The 22,853-nt window shown below is 30.9% G+C and overlaps 1 protein-coding gene across 1 annotated transcript in view; it reads left to right on the plus strand.

The window, feature by feature from the left end:
• LOC147064677 (uncharacterized) overlaps positions 1-22,853 on the plus strand; it is a 125,496-nt gene that overhangs the window by 49,553 nt on the left and 53,090 nt on the right. Inside the window, exon 4 of the mRNA XM_085957687.1 lies at positions 21,010-21,146. Coding sequence (XP_085813813.1) covers positions 21,010-21,146 — 137 coding nt within the window. The remainder of the gene's footprint in view (positions 1-21,009; positions 21,147-22,853) is intronic.

Raw genomic sequence — 22,853 nt, forward strand, 5'->3', positions numbered from 1 at the left:
AGCCTGTAAGATTCTAATAGAAACAAGCGTCGATTTGATGCTTTTAATGTTAATGAAAAATAGCAAATAAACATCTTTACACGTCAATTTTATTTACCTGGACGGATATCTAGTCTGTGATTATTTACGATCTTACACAATGCCTTTATTTCAAGTACTAATATTGAATTAATAAGCTTGGAGTATTAAAAATACTTAAACTTGTATACATACAACATTCATAGTGAATTGACTTATGTAAATGAAAATCCAACGGAAGCAAAGCTACGTTCATGTTCGACATAATAAATGATACAGTAATTTGCATACAACCAAGGCTTTGAAGACTAGCATGTCATATTAGGTAGGGGTAAGAATACAATATATCAGATAAATGCTACTAGTACTATAGAAACAATTTAATAAACCATTTCTTTTATTCAACGAATAAATCACATGATTTTAGAATGTAAAATTCCATATATAGAATATACTTAATTTGAAATTACCTCAGATATTATATACCTACTAGAAATAACTTAAAAATCGACATTAACTCATTTAGTGCTGACACCGCGACTGGCGCGTTTGCGTTACCTGGCCATTAGATATAATTAACATGATATTTAAATGTGGTAATTAAAAAATAATTAACAGGTCAACAGTGATTGTGCAATTTTAGAAGCATTTCATGTATTTGTAATGTTGTAATTTCATGTAATTTGTAATTTCCACAATATGTAAAATAAATAAATTGAAATTGAAAATTAAGTAGAAATTTTCTAGTAAGTACTTTTTATATCTGAGGTGTTTTCAAATTATGTACAATTGTTTAAAATCTTAGGTAGTTATATTTATATTACCTTTATTATAATAAGCTATAACCAGCGCTCGACATGGAATTTTCTGAATATATTTACGTAGGTATTAAATTTTATGTGTATTTTATAAAACTAAGTGTATTGTTGTTTTTAATTTAATAAAACGCATTTTTTATAGTACTTATTCCACTTTTAATCAATAGATTAGGACCGGTTTCGTCCGCCTCAGAGGGACATTTTCAACTCTGTTGATTTCAACAAGTTGAAAATGTCCCTCTGAGGCGGACAAAACCGGTTCTAATCTTTTGATTAAAAGTGGAATAAGTACTATAAAAAAATGCGTTTTATTAAATTAAAAACAACAATACAATGCAGTTCCACCATGAATTGACAGTTAACAAAATAAAAGAAATTAAAACTAAGTGTGTTAGATTTTTTGTTATATGGCCTATCTAGCTCAGACGGTCAAATTATTTTTTCCACGAGACAAAGCGATAATATTACCGATTTCACGAACCGGAACGGCGCTCCCCAAAAATTAACGCAACTTTTTGATGACTTCGAAATGTAAAAACTACTAGTTAATTTAGTCGTAATTAGATAGGACGCATATGACTCAATTGGTAAAGCACATTGGCGCAGATTCAGTGGACGCGGGTTCGAGTCACCGGACGAAGTATTTTTTTCAGCATGTTTTTTTTTAGTAGATTAATAATATAATTTAATTTTAGAGAGACTTTGAGGAAAGCATTGTCCCTAATTTAAAGGTATATGTATAACTGTATCTATATAGTATTATCGAAATATTTTAGTAATAAAGTACAATGTCTATAAAGAAATACGAGGATGGGTCAATAATTCCTTAGAAAAAAGCATTAAAACAGGTTTTATTTTTGTATTTTTTTTTTATTTCTCAACATAATTTCCTTGGAGCTCAATACACTTGCTTAGACGTTTCTCAATTTTTTTAAACCGTCAGAAAAATAAGTTTTCGGAAGGTCCTCAAAATAAGCATTTGTCCGATCGATGACTTCTTCATTTGAAAAAAACGTTGTCCACTTAGCCATTTTTTTAAGTTTGGGAAAAGGAAAAAGTCACTGGGGGCTAAATCTGGCGAATACGGTGGGTGGTCGACCAATTCGAACTTCAATTCTTCAATTTTAGCCATTGATCGTAAACATGTGTGAACACGGGCATTGTCCTGATGAAAGAGGATTTTTTTCCTGTTTAAATGAGGCCGTTTTTCTTCAATTTTGTTTTTTAGCTGGTCCAATAAAGATGCATAATAATCCCCTGTTATTGTTTTTCCTTTTTCCAAATAGTCAACGAAAATAATTTCACGTGCATCCCAAAATACAGTAGCCATAACCTTACCAGCTGATTTTACGGTTTTCGCCTTCTTTGGACATGGTTTGCCTTCGCAATCCACTGCTTTGACTGTTCTTTCGCTCGGGAGTATAGTGGTGTATCCATGTTTCATCTACAGTCACAAAGCGACGAAAAAATTCATCCGGATTGCGTTGCATGAGCGACAACAGGGCTTTAGAGGCCACCACCCTATTGCGTTTATTGTCGACTGTGAGCAAACGCGGCACCCATCTTGCAGAAATATTTTTCATGCCCAATTTGTCATGTAAAATAGAAATGACGCTACCTTTTGAGATCCCTGTAACCTCAATTATCTCACTCAACTTTAATCTTCGGTCACTTAACACCATATCGTGGATTTTATTGATCATTTCTGGTGTAGTCACCTCTACATGACGTCCTGAGCGTGGTTCATCCTTTGTTGATGTACGACCACGTTTAAATTCATTTAACCAGTTATAAATAGTTGCAAGTGAAGGAGCAGATATGCCGTGAACTAAATCCAACTCATTTTTTATTTCCTTTGCTGTTAACCCTTTTATATTAAAATGTTTAATAACAACTCTAAACTCAATTTTCTCCATTTTCCATTTTTCCATTTTCCACAAGCAAATTTTTTTTTTAAATGTACGAGAAACACACAACAACCCGACCAATCTGATTTAAACTTCGCAGCATACTGAATCGGTAGTGCCGCTGCATGAAAACAAACCGCTTGCAGTACTAGTCGCGCCACCTGTCGGCTTTTCTAAGGACTTATTGACCCACCCTCGTATCTACCTAATTATTAGACGCTGAAAATGTATTATATTTAATAATGTTAAAATAAGCATTTTAGACGCAATTATGCAATATCACTTAACATTTTTGGCATAAATAGCTATACTATCAGTATTATTTCAAGGGGTGTTGCCCTTTTAGTAATTATGGGACATCCGTACTGGCGATAAACTTTATTTTAATACCTCTTAAATTATATTCTAAAGTAGGTATTTTATAAATAGTATTCATTTTATTTGTTATTCACCTCAATGTTTACTGTAGTTATATGGTATATCCCTTAAGGCGGTGAACAAATGATTGCCCTTTATTAAAAAAAATACTTTAACAAAAAACACCTGGCCATTTAACTGTTTACTAATTATTTTGGGTAAAGACTAGCAGCAATTCTTAGCTGTGTACACACACGATAAGCAAAAAGTTTGTGCTGTTGGTGTTTATAGATATATTGGACATTACCACAAAAACAAACGCCGTACGAAAAAAAGGTTCGGCCGGAAGTAATTCAGGTTCTTGGTAAAAGGAAAATCAACACAAAAGTCAAATGGACGCCATTTTCCATTAGCGTTTTTCCTCCGTCCTCTTCCTCATTACTGACTTCCTCCGTTTAATGTGTGCGAAACTTGCCGAATCTTTGGTGATGTTACTTGATCTCGTTTGTTCAGCATCCAAACGAGTTTTCGCTAAAGTGTGTTTTGTCCGTAGCTGTATTTAAACAGTGTTATCATCTATCCCCTTAATTAAGGGATGCCAATCAAAATCTCAGCAGTCGAATCTTCGACATTTACTATCAGGCAGGTTAGATTAAGTTATGTTATCTTACAATCCCTTTAATCCAAATTTATTCACGTATTTATCGTGTGCTAACCTATAGGCAGAAATTACTTTTGCGGTTTAACGGAACCAAACAGCGGTGTTGTTTGGGCATAACCTGTTAACTGCAAAATGTTGAATTTACAGGAGATTCATTTTAAGCTTTGAATTGCCCACATAAATTTCAGTTCATTTTTTTGTTTAAAATTGAAAAAAACATATTAAAATAAATAAATGAAGAAGAATATGACAATACTTAGATTGTCAATTATTTCACAAATTCGGAAAATAAGGTCACTTATCAGTGATCAAACTATGATAAGGTCTTTGGTCATGTCTTGACCAAACTAACCACTGTGATTGTTCACATATCATCATATTATTACAATAGCGTTTTGAACATTTTATCAGGTTATGCCCAAACAACACCGACTGATATTATATTCGCACCATTTTGTCGACATTTTGATGACATATTTTTAATACGAGTATGCTTCCCGGTATCTTATTTGTTTGATTTTGATTGTCGGTACATATTATGATCCAAACTTCTTATTTGGTAATGTATAAAGCAGTAGCGAAGGGTGGAAGTAGGCTGTTAAAATCCCCTATAAATAGTGTAAATTATTTGGTTTTGCAGGGTTTAATTGAATTTTAAAATCTAACCAACACCATCTGTAAATTGTAGTAGAATTTCAATGAAAACAAATCCGTATGACTGACAAAGTTTAGTGTGCACTATTTATGGCTGATTTTAACAGCCTACCTTCACCCTTCGCCACTAGTATAAAGATCGCTATAACTATTACCATAAAAATATGTTTTACTACCAATGTGGGTGGGGGCGTTTAGTGTGTGGTGGATGCGAATTCGATCCCCAATGCAGCATAAACTACTAACTGTTTTATTTGTGTGTTTGATTCATACCAAAAACACAATGGTTGGACGTTGGAGTTGGGCGAATGGCTAACTGCCATTAATCATAAAAAGGTGTGTATAGGTATACCACTTACATTCTGTAGAGGTATGTGGAGATAAAACTTTGAAATCTTTGGCTTAAATTTATCGTCTCGATGTTTATATAAAAAATGATTGATACTTTCAATATAGTAATTTTCTGAAATAAATAATGTACCTTTCAGAATTAGTAATTAAATACTGAATGATAAAAATCAACGAAATCGTGTATACGAATGAAAAAGTGTTTTAATATCAGGATTTTTTACCTTTTCTTCGTTTACTTTATAGTTTTTTCATATGATAAAAAGTATATGATAAAAATATATGATAAAAAGAAAAATGGGCAACAAGTTTAATTAGCATAGAAAGGCCTTCATGCATATGATGGATATTGTTGATGACGTATAATAAAAATATATATTTTTTTCAATGTGAGTTAAAAATGGATGGAAAAAAATCGAAAATTTCGAAACAGCTATATTTTTTTTACCACCAATAAATTTGTAGATAGGTACTTTGTAAAAAATTTGACACCGTAAAATATTATTATTGCAAGCAACATTTAAAATCCTTACAAAGCAGTAAAGTTATGTGAAAATCAAATGGGGTTTTTCGTTGTAAAATCATTATGGTTTGCTGCATATTTTATGATATTATCGCGGCTCACTGGATGGCGGTCGCTTTAATTTACATTTGTGGGGGTTTATTGGATAAAGTGACCCTGTTAACCTTGCGGCTTATAGGCACCAATGAACACACCACCAGCCTTAACCTTAGGGAACTGCTCTAATTTGTCTTTATCGAGGATTTTAGTGTAACGATAGTATTCCCATCAAGTTTGGCAAGTGAGACGTTTAGAATATAAATTATTTTTTAATTATCTTCCTATTTTTCTACCAAGCTAAATATTTATATTAAATCAATGGAAATTATAGTATTTTTACTATAAGATTCGTTAATATATATACTAACACATGTTAAATTCACAAATTGTATATATTGAAAAGTATTATTTTATTTATTTAATAAAATTTATTTTTTTGATCATGTCATATCCTAATATATCCTTATAATCATAATATGGGCCTCCACAAAGTTTTTATTAACAAAAAAAATATTTTTACGAGAAATGGATGTTAGCCGCTTGGTCAACCTATTTGGTCCATACTCTGCTCCAAACACAAATTGATAAATAATATGTGCATGTGCCAGACCCAGAATTTGAACCTGGAACCCACGATTTTATAATCTGACGAGTAAGCCGCTCGACCAACGTCGGCGTTAATAAAAATAGCTTAGTATTAAATTTATTACAATGGCAAGTAAGTATCTAGTATGTAATGTTGTTAATACCTTAATTCTAATTTACTAAAAATGGTTCACATTATTAAGGAGATAACACTGGGCATAAGGTTGTTATTACTTAAATGATTAGTATTATACCGGTTTCTTAATTGGTAGATAATTTAATACATTTCCCGGAATAAGAAAGAAGCAGCTTCAACTACCGCTCAATAGAAATATATTTTTTAAGTTTTTTCCTCTCATATCTAAATTAATGTGAATTAAAGAATCTTCCGATCTTTTAAAAACATTTTTGGATGTCTTTTGTTCAATATACATTAATATTACTCTAATGTTAACTAAATATAATATGTATATCTTATAATACAGCTAGGAATAGTTTAACAATAATAAAAATAAACAATTTATAAAATTTATCTGAAGACTAATTAAAATGTAATGTAATTTTATATTATTTCTTGATATAAACACAATAATATATAAGTTGAAAGAAATAACAAATACCACATAATAACGTTAATTTTTTAATGTAGTGTGTCATATTAAATTAAGATCGACAAATCTGACAATATCGCTACACGAAATCTGTTTTGGGGTTATATAAATTGTAGAGAAGGCTACTATATTATAAATAACTTTGTTATCTCTTTCAATTAAATAATAATCACTCTTAATACCCACACAACACTTTAGTAAACCACGTGGTAGGTATATTATATTGTTTTACTAAGAATATCTATTCATTACAAAAGGTTCCACAATATTTAGCTTCGTATAACAACAGATCTTCAATTATAATTTTCACGGAGTGTTAACACCAACACAGACATTTCAGTAAATTAATTCGTATTAATACTAACTTGTAGACAACAATGGTGACTGAAAGCATTGGACTAACCTAGAGGTTGAATACGTCGCCGTATCCGGTGGACATTATGTAGAAATTAGGAACCAAGCGGTTCTCGTAAGCCACACTTGCGAGAAATTCACATGGAATTTATGCTCCATTTAACTTTATTTTTTTGCGTCTTTTTAGAAGTTCTCTCCAACCATAGAAGGTTGTCTGCTGATAATCTATCAGTTAACATTGCAAATAGTTTGATCGCCAATTACCTAGTTGTAGTATCTGGTGCTAGTTGTAGCGCCAAATATAACCCTCCCTTTTTACGTCAACAGTGTTTTCAAGCAATTCGAATATGTTAAAACCAAGACCGCAATTTAGAACCAAAAGATAGACGTCTAACTGATGATGTCGAAATCGGCGACCCTGTTTATCTTAGTTTCAATTACGCTTCTTAGGTTTTGCATTACGCTGTATGACTTTTTTTATCAGACAAAATTGCTTCGTTATAAAATAAAACTTAAACTAAATAATTCTAAAATGTTCAATACCTCAAGCCATATTTCAATATAAAAGACATCTAAAAATATTATTTCAAATTAGGAATTCATTTTTCAATGTTTGTATAATACGTGTAGGTATGCGTACATGTATTTGAAATATAAATCAGAAAATACATCCAGCGAAACATTATATTGGAGTTTTTGTTTTGGCTCGTAATTTAGAAGACAATATTTTGCAATCGATTATATCAGGATATCCATGACATATTATAAAATATCTTATTGAATGAATAATTTTAGATCAGGAAACAATTGTATTTTATAAAGTTACACGATTAGAAAATTGGGTCAGCAGTAATAAGTAAATTGAAAAAATTTAAATCTCAGCACTAGCGATTGCAATACCGGTGTTCAATTATTTATCGATACCGAAATACCGGTTTCAAAAATCCAAAATACCGGTATTTTCGGTATTAAGAAAGCATACACGTTTATGTTTTTTGAAGATTACTTACTAATGTATTGTAAATTAAATTTAGTGTAAGTATAAGATTAATGCTACCAAAATGCAAATATATTGACAGAAACCAATAAAAGTTACATCATAATGAAAAATCTCTCAAATATTTATAGAATTGTCGCAATGAATTAACATATTTCGAAAAAGAAAACATTCGTTTCAAATATTTCTAATTTTTTTCTATAACTATTGACCCAATGTTGACAGTACATCCAAAAAACGTTGAGTTTGAAAGAGATTTTCTTGTACCTGGACTTATAGTATTTGTAAAAATTAGCAGTTCTAAAATATTATGATCTACACATATTTATAAAGGTCAACGTAATAAATGTATGTATGTTCTTTAGCTTGCTATAAAATAGTGTTTTCAATAGATTTTAATAACTATTTATTGATAGGTACTTTCTTCTTTTTTTTTACTATAATATATTTTAACGAATACCGGTATTAATACCGATATTCAATAAGATAATACCGGTATTGATTTATTCATTCGGTATTGCAATCCCTACTCAGCACTGAATCAATATAGACAAATAATAGATAACTGTAGACAAGTTGACTTATGGCCCAGCTCCTAAATGATTGGTAATAATTATATCCGAGGTTAAACTAAAATAGTTGAATAAATGGCTTACAACCAAATCTTCATAAAATACTTCCAAAATATGGAGAACCATTTATACACCGACTCTAACAAGAGCGTATCAATAACATGAAATAATATTATTTACAAATTCGATGGCATTCAAAATGCAACACGACGTCATTTCATTGATAAAAATACCTATAGCATCCCATCATTGTATATTCTGCGATTCCCTGATGGTTCGGGGACCCCTTTCGCCCAATGAGATCCCATTACGGCCCACTGACTTTCCCCATTGGCTTATCTCTGGAAAATGGACCGCGTTATCTTCTCTCGTGAAAATAGAGCAAAATGAAAATCGATATTTTCACCTAGCGGGCTCGTCAAATGGTATGATTCTTGTATTACTGAGAATATTTATGTTTTTACACGCACGTATTTTTAAAAAAAGTTGTGTTCATTTTATTGAGAAAAAATACACGACTGAATAGTTTCAGAACGTGCTGTATAACATAAATGAAAAGGCGTTTTTTACTGTGAAAATTTAGGTTTTAAGAATAACATGTTGAGTAAGCATGATAAAATAATGTCTAAGATAGAATTCTAAATTGAAAATGTATTTTTATGGTAGAAAAAATAAATACGAAGATATTTTTTATCTTCGTATTACTGTAATACATAGGTACTCGTAAAATATGTAAGCTACAGTCAAAATATAATGGTTAGTCTGAACGCATCATGTTGAATAACGGGCACTTAAGGAATGAGATTGAAACTCTAACGAACCCTTGGCATACATTTGTGTATAAACCTTTTTCAAGCTTAGTGTAGAATAGATGCAATAAACTAATATGCGGCAACGTTTAAACAATAAAATACTAAGTACAAATATTATCTCCTAATTAGTTTGCTATTCAAATCTATTTTTTTTTTGTATCGAATTAATCAATTTTTGAACCGATTCTTTATAATAACGTTTTATTCTTTAATTTTAAAAGTTAAATAATCTAATCAAAATAACTAACCATTTCATTTATGTCATCTTAATTATTATTCGTCTACATATGTGTAAATGATTTATTCATATTTTAACAGAATTGTTTGAAAAAACCTTGGGTACGAAAAATATCTGATATTATAAAGAATCAATTTGTTTTGAAAAGTGAGATAATCGAATCGAAATACCCAATCATATTTTTTAATGTGCTTACTTACTACATATCATAATATAATATATAAACTCCACGATATAAAATGATTTAATAATTCATACAATAATAATATATCACACGGTATTCACGACATACATATAAAAATACTTTACAATATGGATTTTGCTTACATAGTGAGCTTTGTCAAGTATAAGCACCGAAATATACGTCTGAGTTTATGTAATTGGTTGGGCCATTTATGTTCCCATTCCACTCCTTATCTCCTCACCTACCTCCTAATCCCCAGTGTTATTGTTATCAGACAATCAATAAGCAATTACGTGTGATGTGAGACGGTGTTACAAAGAACAGGCAGTTGCATCTTGACAGCGGGCGTGAGCGAGCTTCTAATAGCTTTCCGTCGCTTAAGTGATTGACTCATTCAGAATCTATCATCATCATCCATACACTCTCATATATAATCCATAAAACTGTGTCACAAAGTGCGTGAGTATACCAACCGGGTGACCCAAAACAACAATACCGCACGAGCGAAAGTTGAAACCAGACCACAGAGCCATGATACATAATCACAAAGGTCAGTTTCTGGCACTCTGTTCCATCGCCCCCACCCCCAGATCCGACCTCCTCATCTTTCCACAAATTAATTACAGTCCACTTAAAAAGCTCAACCAGTAATTATTAATTATTTTATCTTTTTTTTCGGTAAGTGTTTTTTTAAGGGACAGATTTCATATGAGTGATAATTTCTAAAAGTACTAATAAAAATCCGTTATTTAAAAAAATGGATATGTTGCTTTCAATTTATTGTAGAAACGATTATTATTCTGCGAACAGGACCGGTTTCAACTTCTGTTAAGTATCTACGTAAAAAAAATCAGCCATGTTTATTTTAAAAATATGTGTAAGTATATACTTTCTAATATTTTAAAAGACTAGATCTTGCCTTACAGTCGTAAATTAAGGTATAAGATAAAAATGTAAGTATACAGAACATTTAAACTATGCGATATATTTATTATAAATGTATAGAGACAACAATTTTAACAAAATTGTCACATTGGAGGATTAAATACGTTGTGGGACAGATAGGTAAGACAGAAAACAAAAAAATGACACGTTTATTTATTTTGTTAACAAATAAATAGTCAAATAAAAATCTAGAAATAAATATTGTAAAACTGAAACTAACCACTACTTAGTGAAAGCCAACCAATTGCTTTTATGTTATTTATAAAACGTAACTAGTTCTGTGGGTCTATTCTATGCTTATCGACCGCTAAAGTGATAAAGTGAAAAATATTATCACACTTAGGGTAGGTTTGTATCAAAATATTAGCACTTATTGTAACAATTACACGAAGCCGGTTTTTATTGTTGCAATAAGTGATATATTTTAACAGCACCTATCTTGCTGCTGTTAAAATATCGCACTTATTGCAACAATAAAAACCGGCTTCGTGTAATTGTTACAATAAGTGCTAATATTTTGATACAAACCTACCCTAAGTTTGATACTATTTATCAATTTAGTGTTCGATAAGTATAGAATAGACCCACTGAAAACGACAATAAATTTTGGAAAGCAGTCAAGGAAGTTACATAAAAGATGATTGATGAACAGGCAAAGGAAAAGGGTTCGCATATTCAACGACTCTCAAGTGGGCGTATATTTTCCATCCCTACATTATATAGCTAAGGATGTCATATCGAAAGAAAACTATGGAAACTTGACATCGTTATGGCGTCGAAACTGGTATTCAAATGGGCAATCCCGGAATTCCACCCGATGCTTTGATCCCATAATTTCGGGATTTACTTTTATATGATTTTTAAAAGAAAAACATATTTTAGATCAACTAAGAAGGTGAAATTGAAAACAAAACCAATAATATATTTAGAAAAAAATTAAATCTATGAAAAGTACTTACTATTACTCTTATTATTATCTATTATAAAATTGTGGGCGGCTTGCACTACGTCCAACGCAACTGGTGCGTTGTCCATCAGGTGGCCACTAGATATAATTAGCATGTTATTGAAATATGGTAATTAAATATTAATTAACAGGTCCGCAGCGAATGGGCCTAACAGAGCCACCAAGAAAAATATTTTCATTAAACAAAAACGAATCTTTTTTGGATGTAGACGGAGAAAATATTTTAAGAAAAACACAGAAAACAGTAATCGGCTTTGATTTAGAGCTGCGTGAAAAATCCTGATATACCAAGAGCGCTGTGAACCGAATATTATATTTGATAACACCTGACCAGTACAATTATGTGCCGACATTTATGAAAAATATTGGAGATAGGTCAGTAAGTATTGTATGGCTATAGAATATAGATGGAAAGGGGACAATATTTCACCTATTTATCTAATCTATAGTATCTAATCCCAAGATCCGGGATATAAAATTCTACCCAGAACTGATCTATCTTAACTGGTTTCATATCGCTAGAAAGGTGTCGATACCTGTAAGTGTTACATAAAAAAAAATGTTTTGAAACGTTTTTAGGTCCACGCAATAAACAAAATAGAATCGATCCATGGTGTCAGTATCGAAACAAAATTATCAATACCTTTTTTACAACCCTAGTCATGTCCTTGAGGCAAATAGCTGAGATAAACTAACTGCTCAAGCTTTAGTCCAAAGAGTATGTCAATACTCACTATGCGTGAAATAACATATATTATAAATCTACATACATTCTTGTACATTTATCAGTTAAGTAGTCTTTAAATACTTGCACCCACCGCAGCTTTCGATCTCTTTTATAAAACATATTTTCTTCGTTAAGGTATTATATTATTAGGATTTTACGATTTAATAATGAACAAATAACAATATTACGTAAATATCATGTAACATATTGTATTTCTTTGTCTGCTAGTTCACACATATTCACTTCACTTGTAGATATGCAAATCTTACGTCAATACAAATCCATAACAAAGACAACATAACAGTGGAAACAAAAATATACGAAATGGCGGTGGGACAATTTTTCTCACAGTTTTTAGATATTACAACATTAAAATCTTAATCTTGGCATGGTTGTAGGTTTTATCACTTCATTGTTTAAAAATAATATGTGATTTCCAAATTACAGATATGTATCGTTTGAGTCAACTATTTTCTGTAATACCTACTCTCTCCTAAATAACCCCAAATCGTGCCCATTTATGTATATCCCAGGCATATTTAATTTAATGCCGTTTCGACCCCAAAATCAACAACAATACACAATTAAATTCATCACTACCAATAAACACCAAAACTACATGGTGACCGCGCACGCCTGTACAGACCTTGCGCTCTGAAGGGGTCACATAAACGTGACAGTGTGTGCGCGAATGGCTTGGTAGCTAAAAATGCAGGACTTCCTGCTCATCATCAACTTATGGTTTGTACCTAGAGTTCCAAAGTCCACCTTACCCATTCGAACAACCAAAGATAAAATTACAGTCCAATTAAATTATCGGCAGGTACCTATAATGCACACACACACACACACACAATTTACAAAAACAAAAATCATATCTCTTCTGGATTAAGTATATAGCATGCAATAGTATACATGTTAAGTTCTCTTAATATGAAAACCCTACGCAGCTACCAATACAAACCGCAAAGGAAAAATACCTGTATATTGAGAAAGGATTTCTCAGATATACTATATAAAGTAAATCTAAAAAACCTAAAGTATCTATGTAAAGTCGGCACAACTATGAACTGAATAAGTCGGTTAGTGATCCCGTTGTCGTATCACATATGAAAGTGGGACATCCCCGTTGGGCAGGCCATATCTCAAAGACGGAAGACAGTGAATCACCCAAGAGACCGATCACTTCAATAGACCGGTAGGCGGAAAGAGAATTGAGAAACCTATCCTGAAATGGTTGGACTGTGTAAAAAGAGACGCAGTTCCCGAGGTGTTTCGAGAGTAGAGATATCTTCCGGCAGATAGAAGTGATTTGAGACATTTGCTGGAGGTGGTCAAGACCCACATAGTTTTTAGTGCTAATTATGATGAACAACACCGTAATATGTATACATTATTATATATATAATATTTTACAACGTTTCAGTGTGATTGATTTGATAGCCATAGAAAAAGCAATATTCTGTACGTAAGCATATTTGTTTAACGTTTTGTTATAGTGTAGTAAAATTAGTAATAGGTACGACAAACTGTTGCTGGCAATTTCTTGCAATTCTTTATCTAAAATATTCTGAATAATATTGCTTCAGTGTTAACTTGCACAGTAAATATATCTAGAATATAAGTATTATTGTAAATAATATATACAATAATTTATTGACGACGGTCTGTTCTTTTATAGGCAGTTATATCCACGTTTTAAAAAAATAATATTAATGCTTTGGGCCTTATATATTCAGGAAATAATCGTGCAAAATTTGATACTTACAGGTGAATCTGCAATTTAATATTTATACAATATAATAGGTTTTCTTCAACGTATAATTATTATACCTGATAGAAATATAACTTTTTGTTTTGCTCTCCATTCTTGGACAATATGTAGGTTGTTGGTACCAGTCCCAATAAATTGGATAGATTTTAAAGAGTGTTTTAATATAGGGAATAGGGGTTTTTATTTGAAACAAAATATTTACTAATGTAGGTAGTTACTTAATTTAAAAAAAAATCAAAACCTGAATGCAATATAACTTTCTTCATTCATTAAAGATATAAACAAAAAAAGAATAATTTTATATTTATATCTATTAATAGATACTAATACAAGACAACATTTTCAATAAAAAATGATAATTTATTAGTTTGCTTCCTTCGATAAATATAACGAAAATTCGCTCACCCGCTAAAATACAATCGGGAGCTAATCGTAACTTTATGGATCGATCCCCGCGGCTGCCTTTGATTTTTATTTCGTTTGTCGAATAAATCATGATGGTATTTCGTCACAGATGAGCACACACTTTCTTTGGTTATTATTAACTATATAATGAATTTACTTGCCTACGCCCAAATACGGAATATTGTAATTTTGATAAAGGTAGTAATACTTACCTGCTTTAAATTATGCGTACTTATTTAGTATCAACGTAATTTAGCCCGAGCGGAACACTTGGAAAAATTTCAACCGTCAGGAATAATTTCAGTCTTATTATGCAAACAAGACGTTTGAGAATTTTGTTCGCCCTAGAAAGAACCTCACAATACACCCTTTCATCTATCTTGAGAAACAAAAGCGTTCTCGCATACTCAAAATTCATGTATTCCACATATAATTCAACACAATAACCCACATTTGCTCTCTTTATTCCAAGTTGAATGTAAAAGTTCGGGAAAGTATCAGACTATTTTTTCTTTACTCCGTATTTATTTGTTAGTAGAACCGTTTTAGATTGTTTCGGTAATTCTGAGAATTGAGAGGACGTATTTTTGACTTTTTCCAATAGCATAGCTTTATTTAGGGTTCGCAATCTCGGAATCCCGTGTCCCACGGTCCCGGGATTGCGAAATTAGCTTTTATCATTCGTAATACCATAAAAAGTATAACTCATAGACAATGGGTAGTTTCTTAATAAACCCGTATAACAATATAAGTAAGTACAAGAAATATTAAATCACTTCTTATTGCTTATTAACTATATATTTTATAAATTGATTATTTTAATAGATATTGATTTCTTTATTAAAACTATCGTCGACAATATGCCTTTTTGTGATAATAACGATTACGTATACCTAGCTAAAATGTGTTTTTTTAATCTCATTGACGGTAAATCTTATCGTATGTACGTATAAATTTTTCCACACTGTGAGATCGGATAAAATGCTTGTATATTTACCGTATTACTAGTAAACGTTCTACCTTACATATAATAATAAAATGTGAATAATCGTGAAACGTCAATGTGGGTATTCGTGAAAAATTCAGAATGGTGATCGGGATTTGAGATACTAATCTTAAAATCCTGAAAACGCATTCCCTCGTTCAAATATAAGCTTCTTTGACAACATTTTAGATATCATGTGATTTTCTTTACGCTTTTCGTTCAATTATTTACAAAGATTGGTTTATTGGAATTGTCATTATTTGAACGTTTACTTTTTGTAATGATCCTTAAATTATTATATTTTTTATTAAAATAATTCGTCAATACGTTTTTGGAATCTTTGATTTTATTACAATGTTAACATTATTATAATAGGTTTCATTTAATTTAAATTATTAAGTTCAAAAGATTTCAGAACAATCATAATCTGTCAATAAATATTTCAACTGATTGAATTGAGACCCTAGCATTAACCGTGCGATTCAAGAACAAAACAAGTATTAATCAACAGATACGTATGTATCGTGTAGTTATTGTTAGCACTCGCTACTAATTAGGTAACTCTCCGCCATCACCAGTCCCAGAATAACGAGATCAGCAATAGTTACATTTTTTAAATTTTACTTTGGAAATACAATCAGTCTTATATAAATCGATCCTGTAATTATAACCTCCCCTGTTTTCATATTAGCTAGAATAGGTATGGATTAGATTGGAATATACAACTAATTCCAAGAGATCCTTTAGGGTTGTAGAACTCCCAATGGTTATAATAAACCTTTAGTATTAAATATCTATCTATGTATGTAATACTATTAAGCCTGTTATTATTATACTGAACGTATTAAATGCTAATACAAATATGAGTATATCTACTTATAGTACAATTTCATCGTTATTGGCCTAGGTCAATCGACTGCTTGATGAAGGACTCCCTGATTTTAAATGAATATTTAATACAGGAGGAAATGCATAATAAACTCAGATCTAATGGTAATGCCAATTTCTCAAAATGACAATATGTAGAGATAGCATCGTAATATTACATCAGTGCCGTTTACCGTAAAGTACCATAATTCTAAATACGACAGTAGGTAGCTTTAATGAAGTTGGGAAAGTAAAGAATCTAACCTAATCAGATATACTTATATCTGGTAAGTACATATTGAAAGAGTCCAATTAACCTGCAACCAAACATGTTGTATAAAGAGAAACATAGAATTTCAATAGTTTTATTTGTGATGTCAAGCGGCTATGTTTAATCGTTACGTTTTCTTTAAGATATCTACTTCACAATCACTATTACAGTATAAATAAGTGCTCTCTGATACTTATCGATTACCAAGAATAAAAATTTCCTTAAGTTTCTTGAAATCCGGAGAAAATATATTCGTTTAATTTCCAATGTAACAGAACACTGCAGCCGACAGCAGTTTAATATAAATTTTAACATATAATAAAGGAGAGAAGGATTATTGATGCAAATTTATGGCTTCTTTAGTGGGTGCGCGACGGATTCTTGGAAGTTTTTAATATAAACTTTTATAGCGTCTGATAAGTTTTTATAGACAATAAAACTAGGTGCTCTTGTTCGCATTTCTTCAACTTTTTTCAAATTATATATGTCATAACTATTAAGTCAGGATGTGTTGTTTCTTCTCGACATTTATTTGATGTCCTACATGTTGACGACGTCTTCAATTTTTTATATAGTGAAGTTATCTTTTTAGAGGTATTCGTGGCTTTTGAAAAGTCAGTTGCCTCCAATAATATTAGCGGACATCAGTGATTCCTAAAGCGGTCGCATGCCCCTTGAAAAGTTTTAGAAGATTCAAGAGAAATTCTTGAAAGCAATGGAAGACCATTCAAAAATAGAGAATCAGTAAAATACAAATACAAAATTATTTAATCAATGACTCATATTGTTCACATTTATAATACTACTATAAGATATGAAAACTGGAGCATCATTATTTTGCAGTGAATATATTACAAAATACAAATATTATACTTAAGATCACAGTATGATTGCGAAGTAGGTAGTCAAATATATCTCAATAACATGTATAATTTAAAAACACCTCAGATATATAAAACAACTATAAAAAAGACGAAAGATGGGATTCGAACCCACATCCATTCAATTCAGCAAATGTGCTTTACCGATGTAGTTTCGTGCGTCATACATAATTATCCATATATCTGAAGAGCTTCATAAACTACGTTTATATTGGTAATTAGATATTCTGGTTTGAATCAACATACCAATAATAAGTAGTAGTTACCGCGATTCCTAGCCGTCGTTAGAATCTCTCCAAATTTTAATCATTTCATATTATTTGCACTTGCTAATAATTTAATTAACTGTTTTATCATTCAACGAGTAGAATATAATATTCTTTATTGAACATATAATTTAAAAACACCTCAGATATATTATTATAATTAAAAACAATCTTTAAAAACATACGATGACAATTACAACGTAGCTTAATTGGTGAAGTACATTGGCCAGAATTCAATAGAAATGATGGTTTGAGTCCCACCCAGTGTTTTATTTAAAAAAAAACTGATGTGTTTTCAAATTATATGTACTCAATAAATAATGTTACGTCTTCTTGTGAATTATTCAATTAATAAAAAATTGTTTATTTCTCATCAATGTATGATTAGTTTTAACTTATTCCTACACTAACCGGAGATGTTTTAAAACGGTCTATTAATTAATACATACTAGTGAATTATAAATACCTGTCAGATAGAGTCAAGCTCATACATATTATTATAGCGTTGTCTCTACTGATACCGACACGATATTCCAACATTACTTTCTAGGATGCCTGTATTTGCCATATAGCCTGAGTCACGTAACAAATGCAAATAATATCTCGTCGGAACGTGATTTCTGTCGAATAATCATACGAGATAATTTTCCTACGCAGAAGCTGATTTGAAACTAGATCTATGATTTACGTCATAAGTTATAACTTGATATAGGACGACTGTAGAATATTTCAATTCCTTGACAGCATAATTATAAAGTACTTATACTGTATATACATATGTTTACACACGTACAGCTTTATGCAATACAAGTATGCCAGATTAATCATTATATTATGACATAAGACAAGTTACCTCTAAGATATACATTGAATGTAATTAAATATTTTCATCATCAGTATACAATAATACCTTCTGTGTTTCCTAGTTGCCACGTATTTCAGTTAATTTGATCGTTGATGAACGATGATCGTGTTTGAAAATGTAGGTACCTAACCGAATTTATTTTTTATTTTTTTTAAACGGTACATGTTCAAACACGCGCGTCAATATCATTTTACTCCCTACATCAATTATAGTATGTCAATTTATGGCTACGGCCGTATGTTGTAGCTTAACCACTGGGGAATGACAAAAGAAATGGCGTATTTCAAAAAAACACTACCTTATTCTTAGGTCAATGATTATTATAAAGCAATCATTATTCATAAGATGTTTATCACACTTAAATGGTCAAAAACATAGCTTATAATAAGTATCTTTAGAACCATCTTAAAATGTGTTAATCTTGCCAATTTTTTGAATAATAAAATGCCTAATTCTAGTCAAATTTGGGATCACAGAGATTGTCAATATAATTTTTTATCGTAAATATTTTACTAAAATTATCTCGTCATAAATTATACTAATGGTTTTATAAATGCGATTAAAAATTAATACATGTAAAAAATCTTACCACTGCACATTCATGTACCGAAATATGACTATATTCTAAAACATTAGAGCGAGAGGTTTAAAAGAATACTATTTTATGTAACAAAAATACTTTATGCAGTCATCAAATGTTTAAAATAAATATAAAGGATAATATGGCTTCAAAATTATATAAATAGATTATCTACAACGTTTAAGGAGTGTCCAGGATCATGGTTTGAAAATACAATAAAAACTAAATTTTGACCTACGACGAGCATGTGGGCCGTTTGGATATACTATAAATATAAAATTGTTATGTAAATAAATTTTAATTTAAAAAATCAATTAAAATTAATTGCTTGGTAATATCTTCACGTATGCAAATAGTAAAGCTAATTCATTCCATAGTTTGCATGCGATATGCAATTTATTTATTGTGACATTATAAAATTAAATATTATACATTTTATATCGACGCTTTTCAAATTATTTTCAAATTTTCAAACAAAAAATACTCTAAATTTGATGCATATTCATCATTATGTGTACCGTGCATTTAACTATAATAAAGTTAATATAACTTTACGCTACAGCGTATAATATATTGATAGATATCATTAACATGTAACCAGCACAATATACTTTAAACGTTGTATCAATATAACAAATGAAAGTATTTTACCACGTTTTTCATTGGAAACCTAGTCTAGGATATTCTAGGAAAATCTATCGAAAATTTTATTTACTCGATCAGTCGTAATATACCGGTTAACCTGTTGTACACCGCTGTTTTATTATGTCGCATATCAACGATACAAACCGAATATCCGATCCGAAGACAAACATTTATTTTTTTAAATTAATGAAACCTAAAAATGAATTCGAATCTTTCTATGTCTACGATGTTACATTACAAGGTTCGGCTCGTGTGATAGAATTTAAATTGTCGAATTAAAATATATTAAAAAAAACATTGTTTTAAAAAGCTACCTGATAAAACGTTATAACATACCAGGACTCCACCCGCTTTGTTATACAACCGTACGAATTTCCATTTTTGTAAAACTCGCCCTGTTTTTTTACAAATGTAAACGATTTTCAGAGGGTTCTTGCTGCCCATAGAAAAACCTAACCACTTGCTTTCAGTGTGAAATACGGCCGGTACACGTGTGCAAAATAGCTATCGTCTATTCGAAATGAAAAGGGCACGTGCCCTTTGTGTGAATCGATTTAGGATCCTTGCAAAACTCTAAAAAAGCATTTTTGCATTCATAGGGAAAAATTAACAAGCATTTTTTAAATATTATTTCGCTTAAAATAATTTTTCTTATGAAATTCTTCAAGCCAAAGCTTTAAACTAATTTCAATACTATTAACCAGGATACAAAATACAAGGTTAAAAGCACCTTACATGTGTACTTAAAACTATATTTTAATGACAATCATTAGTTTAGGGGTAAATTGGAAAAAATTGGGGGTAATAAAAGCACGAAACAAATTACAAACACGTGTCCAGATAATATTAAAAATATAAATAAATCATAGAGCTTTTTGTAATAACATTGGTGAACAAACATTTTCTATCTTTAGAGAGAGTGAATGTTCAGTCTACCAGACACACCTAGTAGAAAATATGAAGCTTTCAAATTTACATAATTTATTGATATACTTATATAGTAACTACATTTCAAAATTTCACAGTATATCCTCGCGTACCATTGGTTCGTCACTACTGTGTGTAATATATATTGTGTATTATTTTAAACAATCCATTTTACCTCTCTGGTTTGTAATTTGTATCACTGATTTGTACGTTTTATTTGTTTCAGCATGTAACCGTACATACTATGGAGACGTTGGGAGGACGTATGATTTGGAGCTTCACAGGCCCAAAGAAGATCGCCTGCCATTCATATGTCATATCACACTTACAGCCAGCGGCGGTGCTCACGGAGACCTCATACAGGTAATATTTTGATACCATTGACATCAGACATAAAACATACCTTAGGGTTAAAGCGATGACGTCTTATTTTGACACACGTCAATATTAAGCCTTTAATATTATCATACATCAAAACCCTGCAGTGGCATGAAAGAATATCCGCTTCAAAATCGAGGAGTCGTGGATTTCAATACTGAGTCTGACAAATACACAATATATATATAATCTAGATCAGCAGTATTGCATAAATTTTTTAATTTGTTGCGGGACCGAACAGGGGACAAGAGTCGCGATAATGATATGTTCTCTGCCAAGTCTAGATGTATTATTATATTTAATTAAATACGAGCATACCATATACGCCTGTCACTCTTTACTGTGCAACACGAACGAGTTTACTGAATCTGTAGACTTTTCTTTAAAACATTTATTGTAAAAGTGATGTATATTGCAACGATAGTTGTATTAATTCAACGTATTTTTTTAGCAGAGACACCTACCAGCGGCGATTTTCTGTAACGCAATTATACAATTTAGGTAAAAAATAACGCAAGCCATAACAAAATCCTTAAATCAATCATAAGCACTCAAGCAGACATTATGTACTTGTACAGTTAACCTACTCTTACAATATAATACTCTTCTGTTTTGTTCACATATTGTATGTGATGTTTTTTTTTCTAACGTAAAAGAATATATAGCATAATGATATATACACCGGCGTAGACATTGTATACATACCTAATATTATAATTGCATAAAATATGTAGTTATTGAAAAATGGTGGCACGATAAAAAGAGTAGAAAACCCCTGAAATATTAAATTTAATAACTTCACTGAGCGTTTACATAAATCTCTTTGAATCTATTTATTATTTGCAATGTAGCCTTTTTGAAATATACGATTTTCATTTTGATAAAACTGGTGTACGTTTCAAACCACGTCTGTCAGTAAATAATGCTTGTTTACACTATTTAGCCCTATGCATCGAAGCATTGGCCATTTTATAAATTTATCGCTTTTATTATCGTAAAAGCAAATATTGTGAAATCAGCATTCCGCAGAAATAACGCTTGTGGAAAACTGTTATGGATTATAAACAATAGGGGTAGTTATAGTAAATCACACAAAACAATAGAGCTATTAAGTAATGCTATGATTAGGTATGTAAGTATATTTTCAAACCCATTTTTTTAAGATCTGTTAATTATAAAGTTGTATATCAACTCCATTGTTAACACAGACCACTTTCATAAAAAAAGTTAAAGCATGTAAATTTCTACATTAGTGTTTCTCAATTTAACAAAATACTAACACCCCGTGAAAAACAGTTTTTATCACACTTTTGTTGACATTTTTTTTTTTAAATTTTATGACTCACACAGTATTTTTGTTTTCCATGATTTTTCATATTACTTTTTGGTTTTAGAAATAATAGTATCTATTTCTGACAAAATTAAAATACAAATATACTTACTTATTTATTGTACACTTGGTAAAACTACGCGAAGTCAAATGTTCAGCACGCGTATATATTTTGGAAACAACTGATATAGAGTGTTGACTGAATGATGGGTAGGACTTCAAAAAATATATGGGTACGAATATTGTTGACCCAAAGTACCCTTTTCAAGATGAGTTCAGTGTGTGCTCTGCAATAGAAACCTCTTACAGTCGATGTGAGAACAATCGAATACCTTAATATTATAGGGTCTGCTAATTTTCTG

This window comes from Rhyacophila brunnea, unplaced genomic scaffold (genome assembly GCF_057557595.1).
Source record: "Rhyacophila brunnea isolate RB1 unplaced genomic scaffold, BYU_Rbru_1.0 scaffold_7, whole genome shotgun sequence".
NCBI classification, from domain to species: Eukaryota; Metazoa; Arthropoda; class Insecta; order Trichoptera; family Rhyacophilidae; genus Rhyacophila; species Rhyacophila brunnea.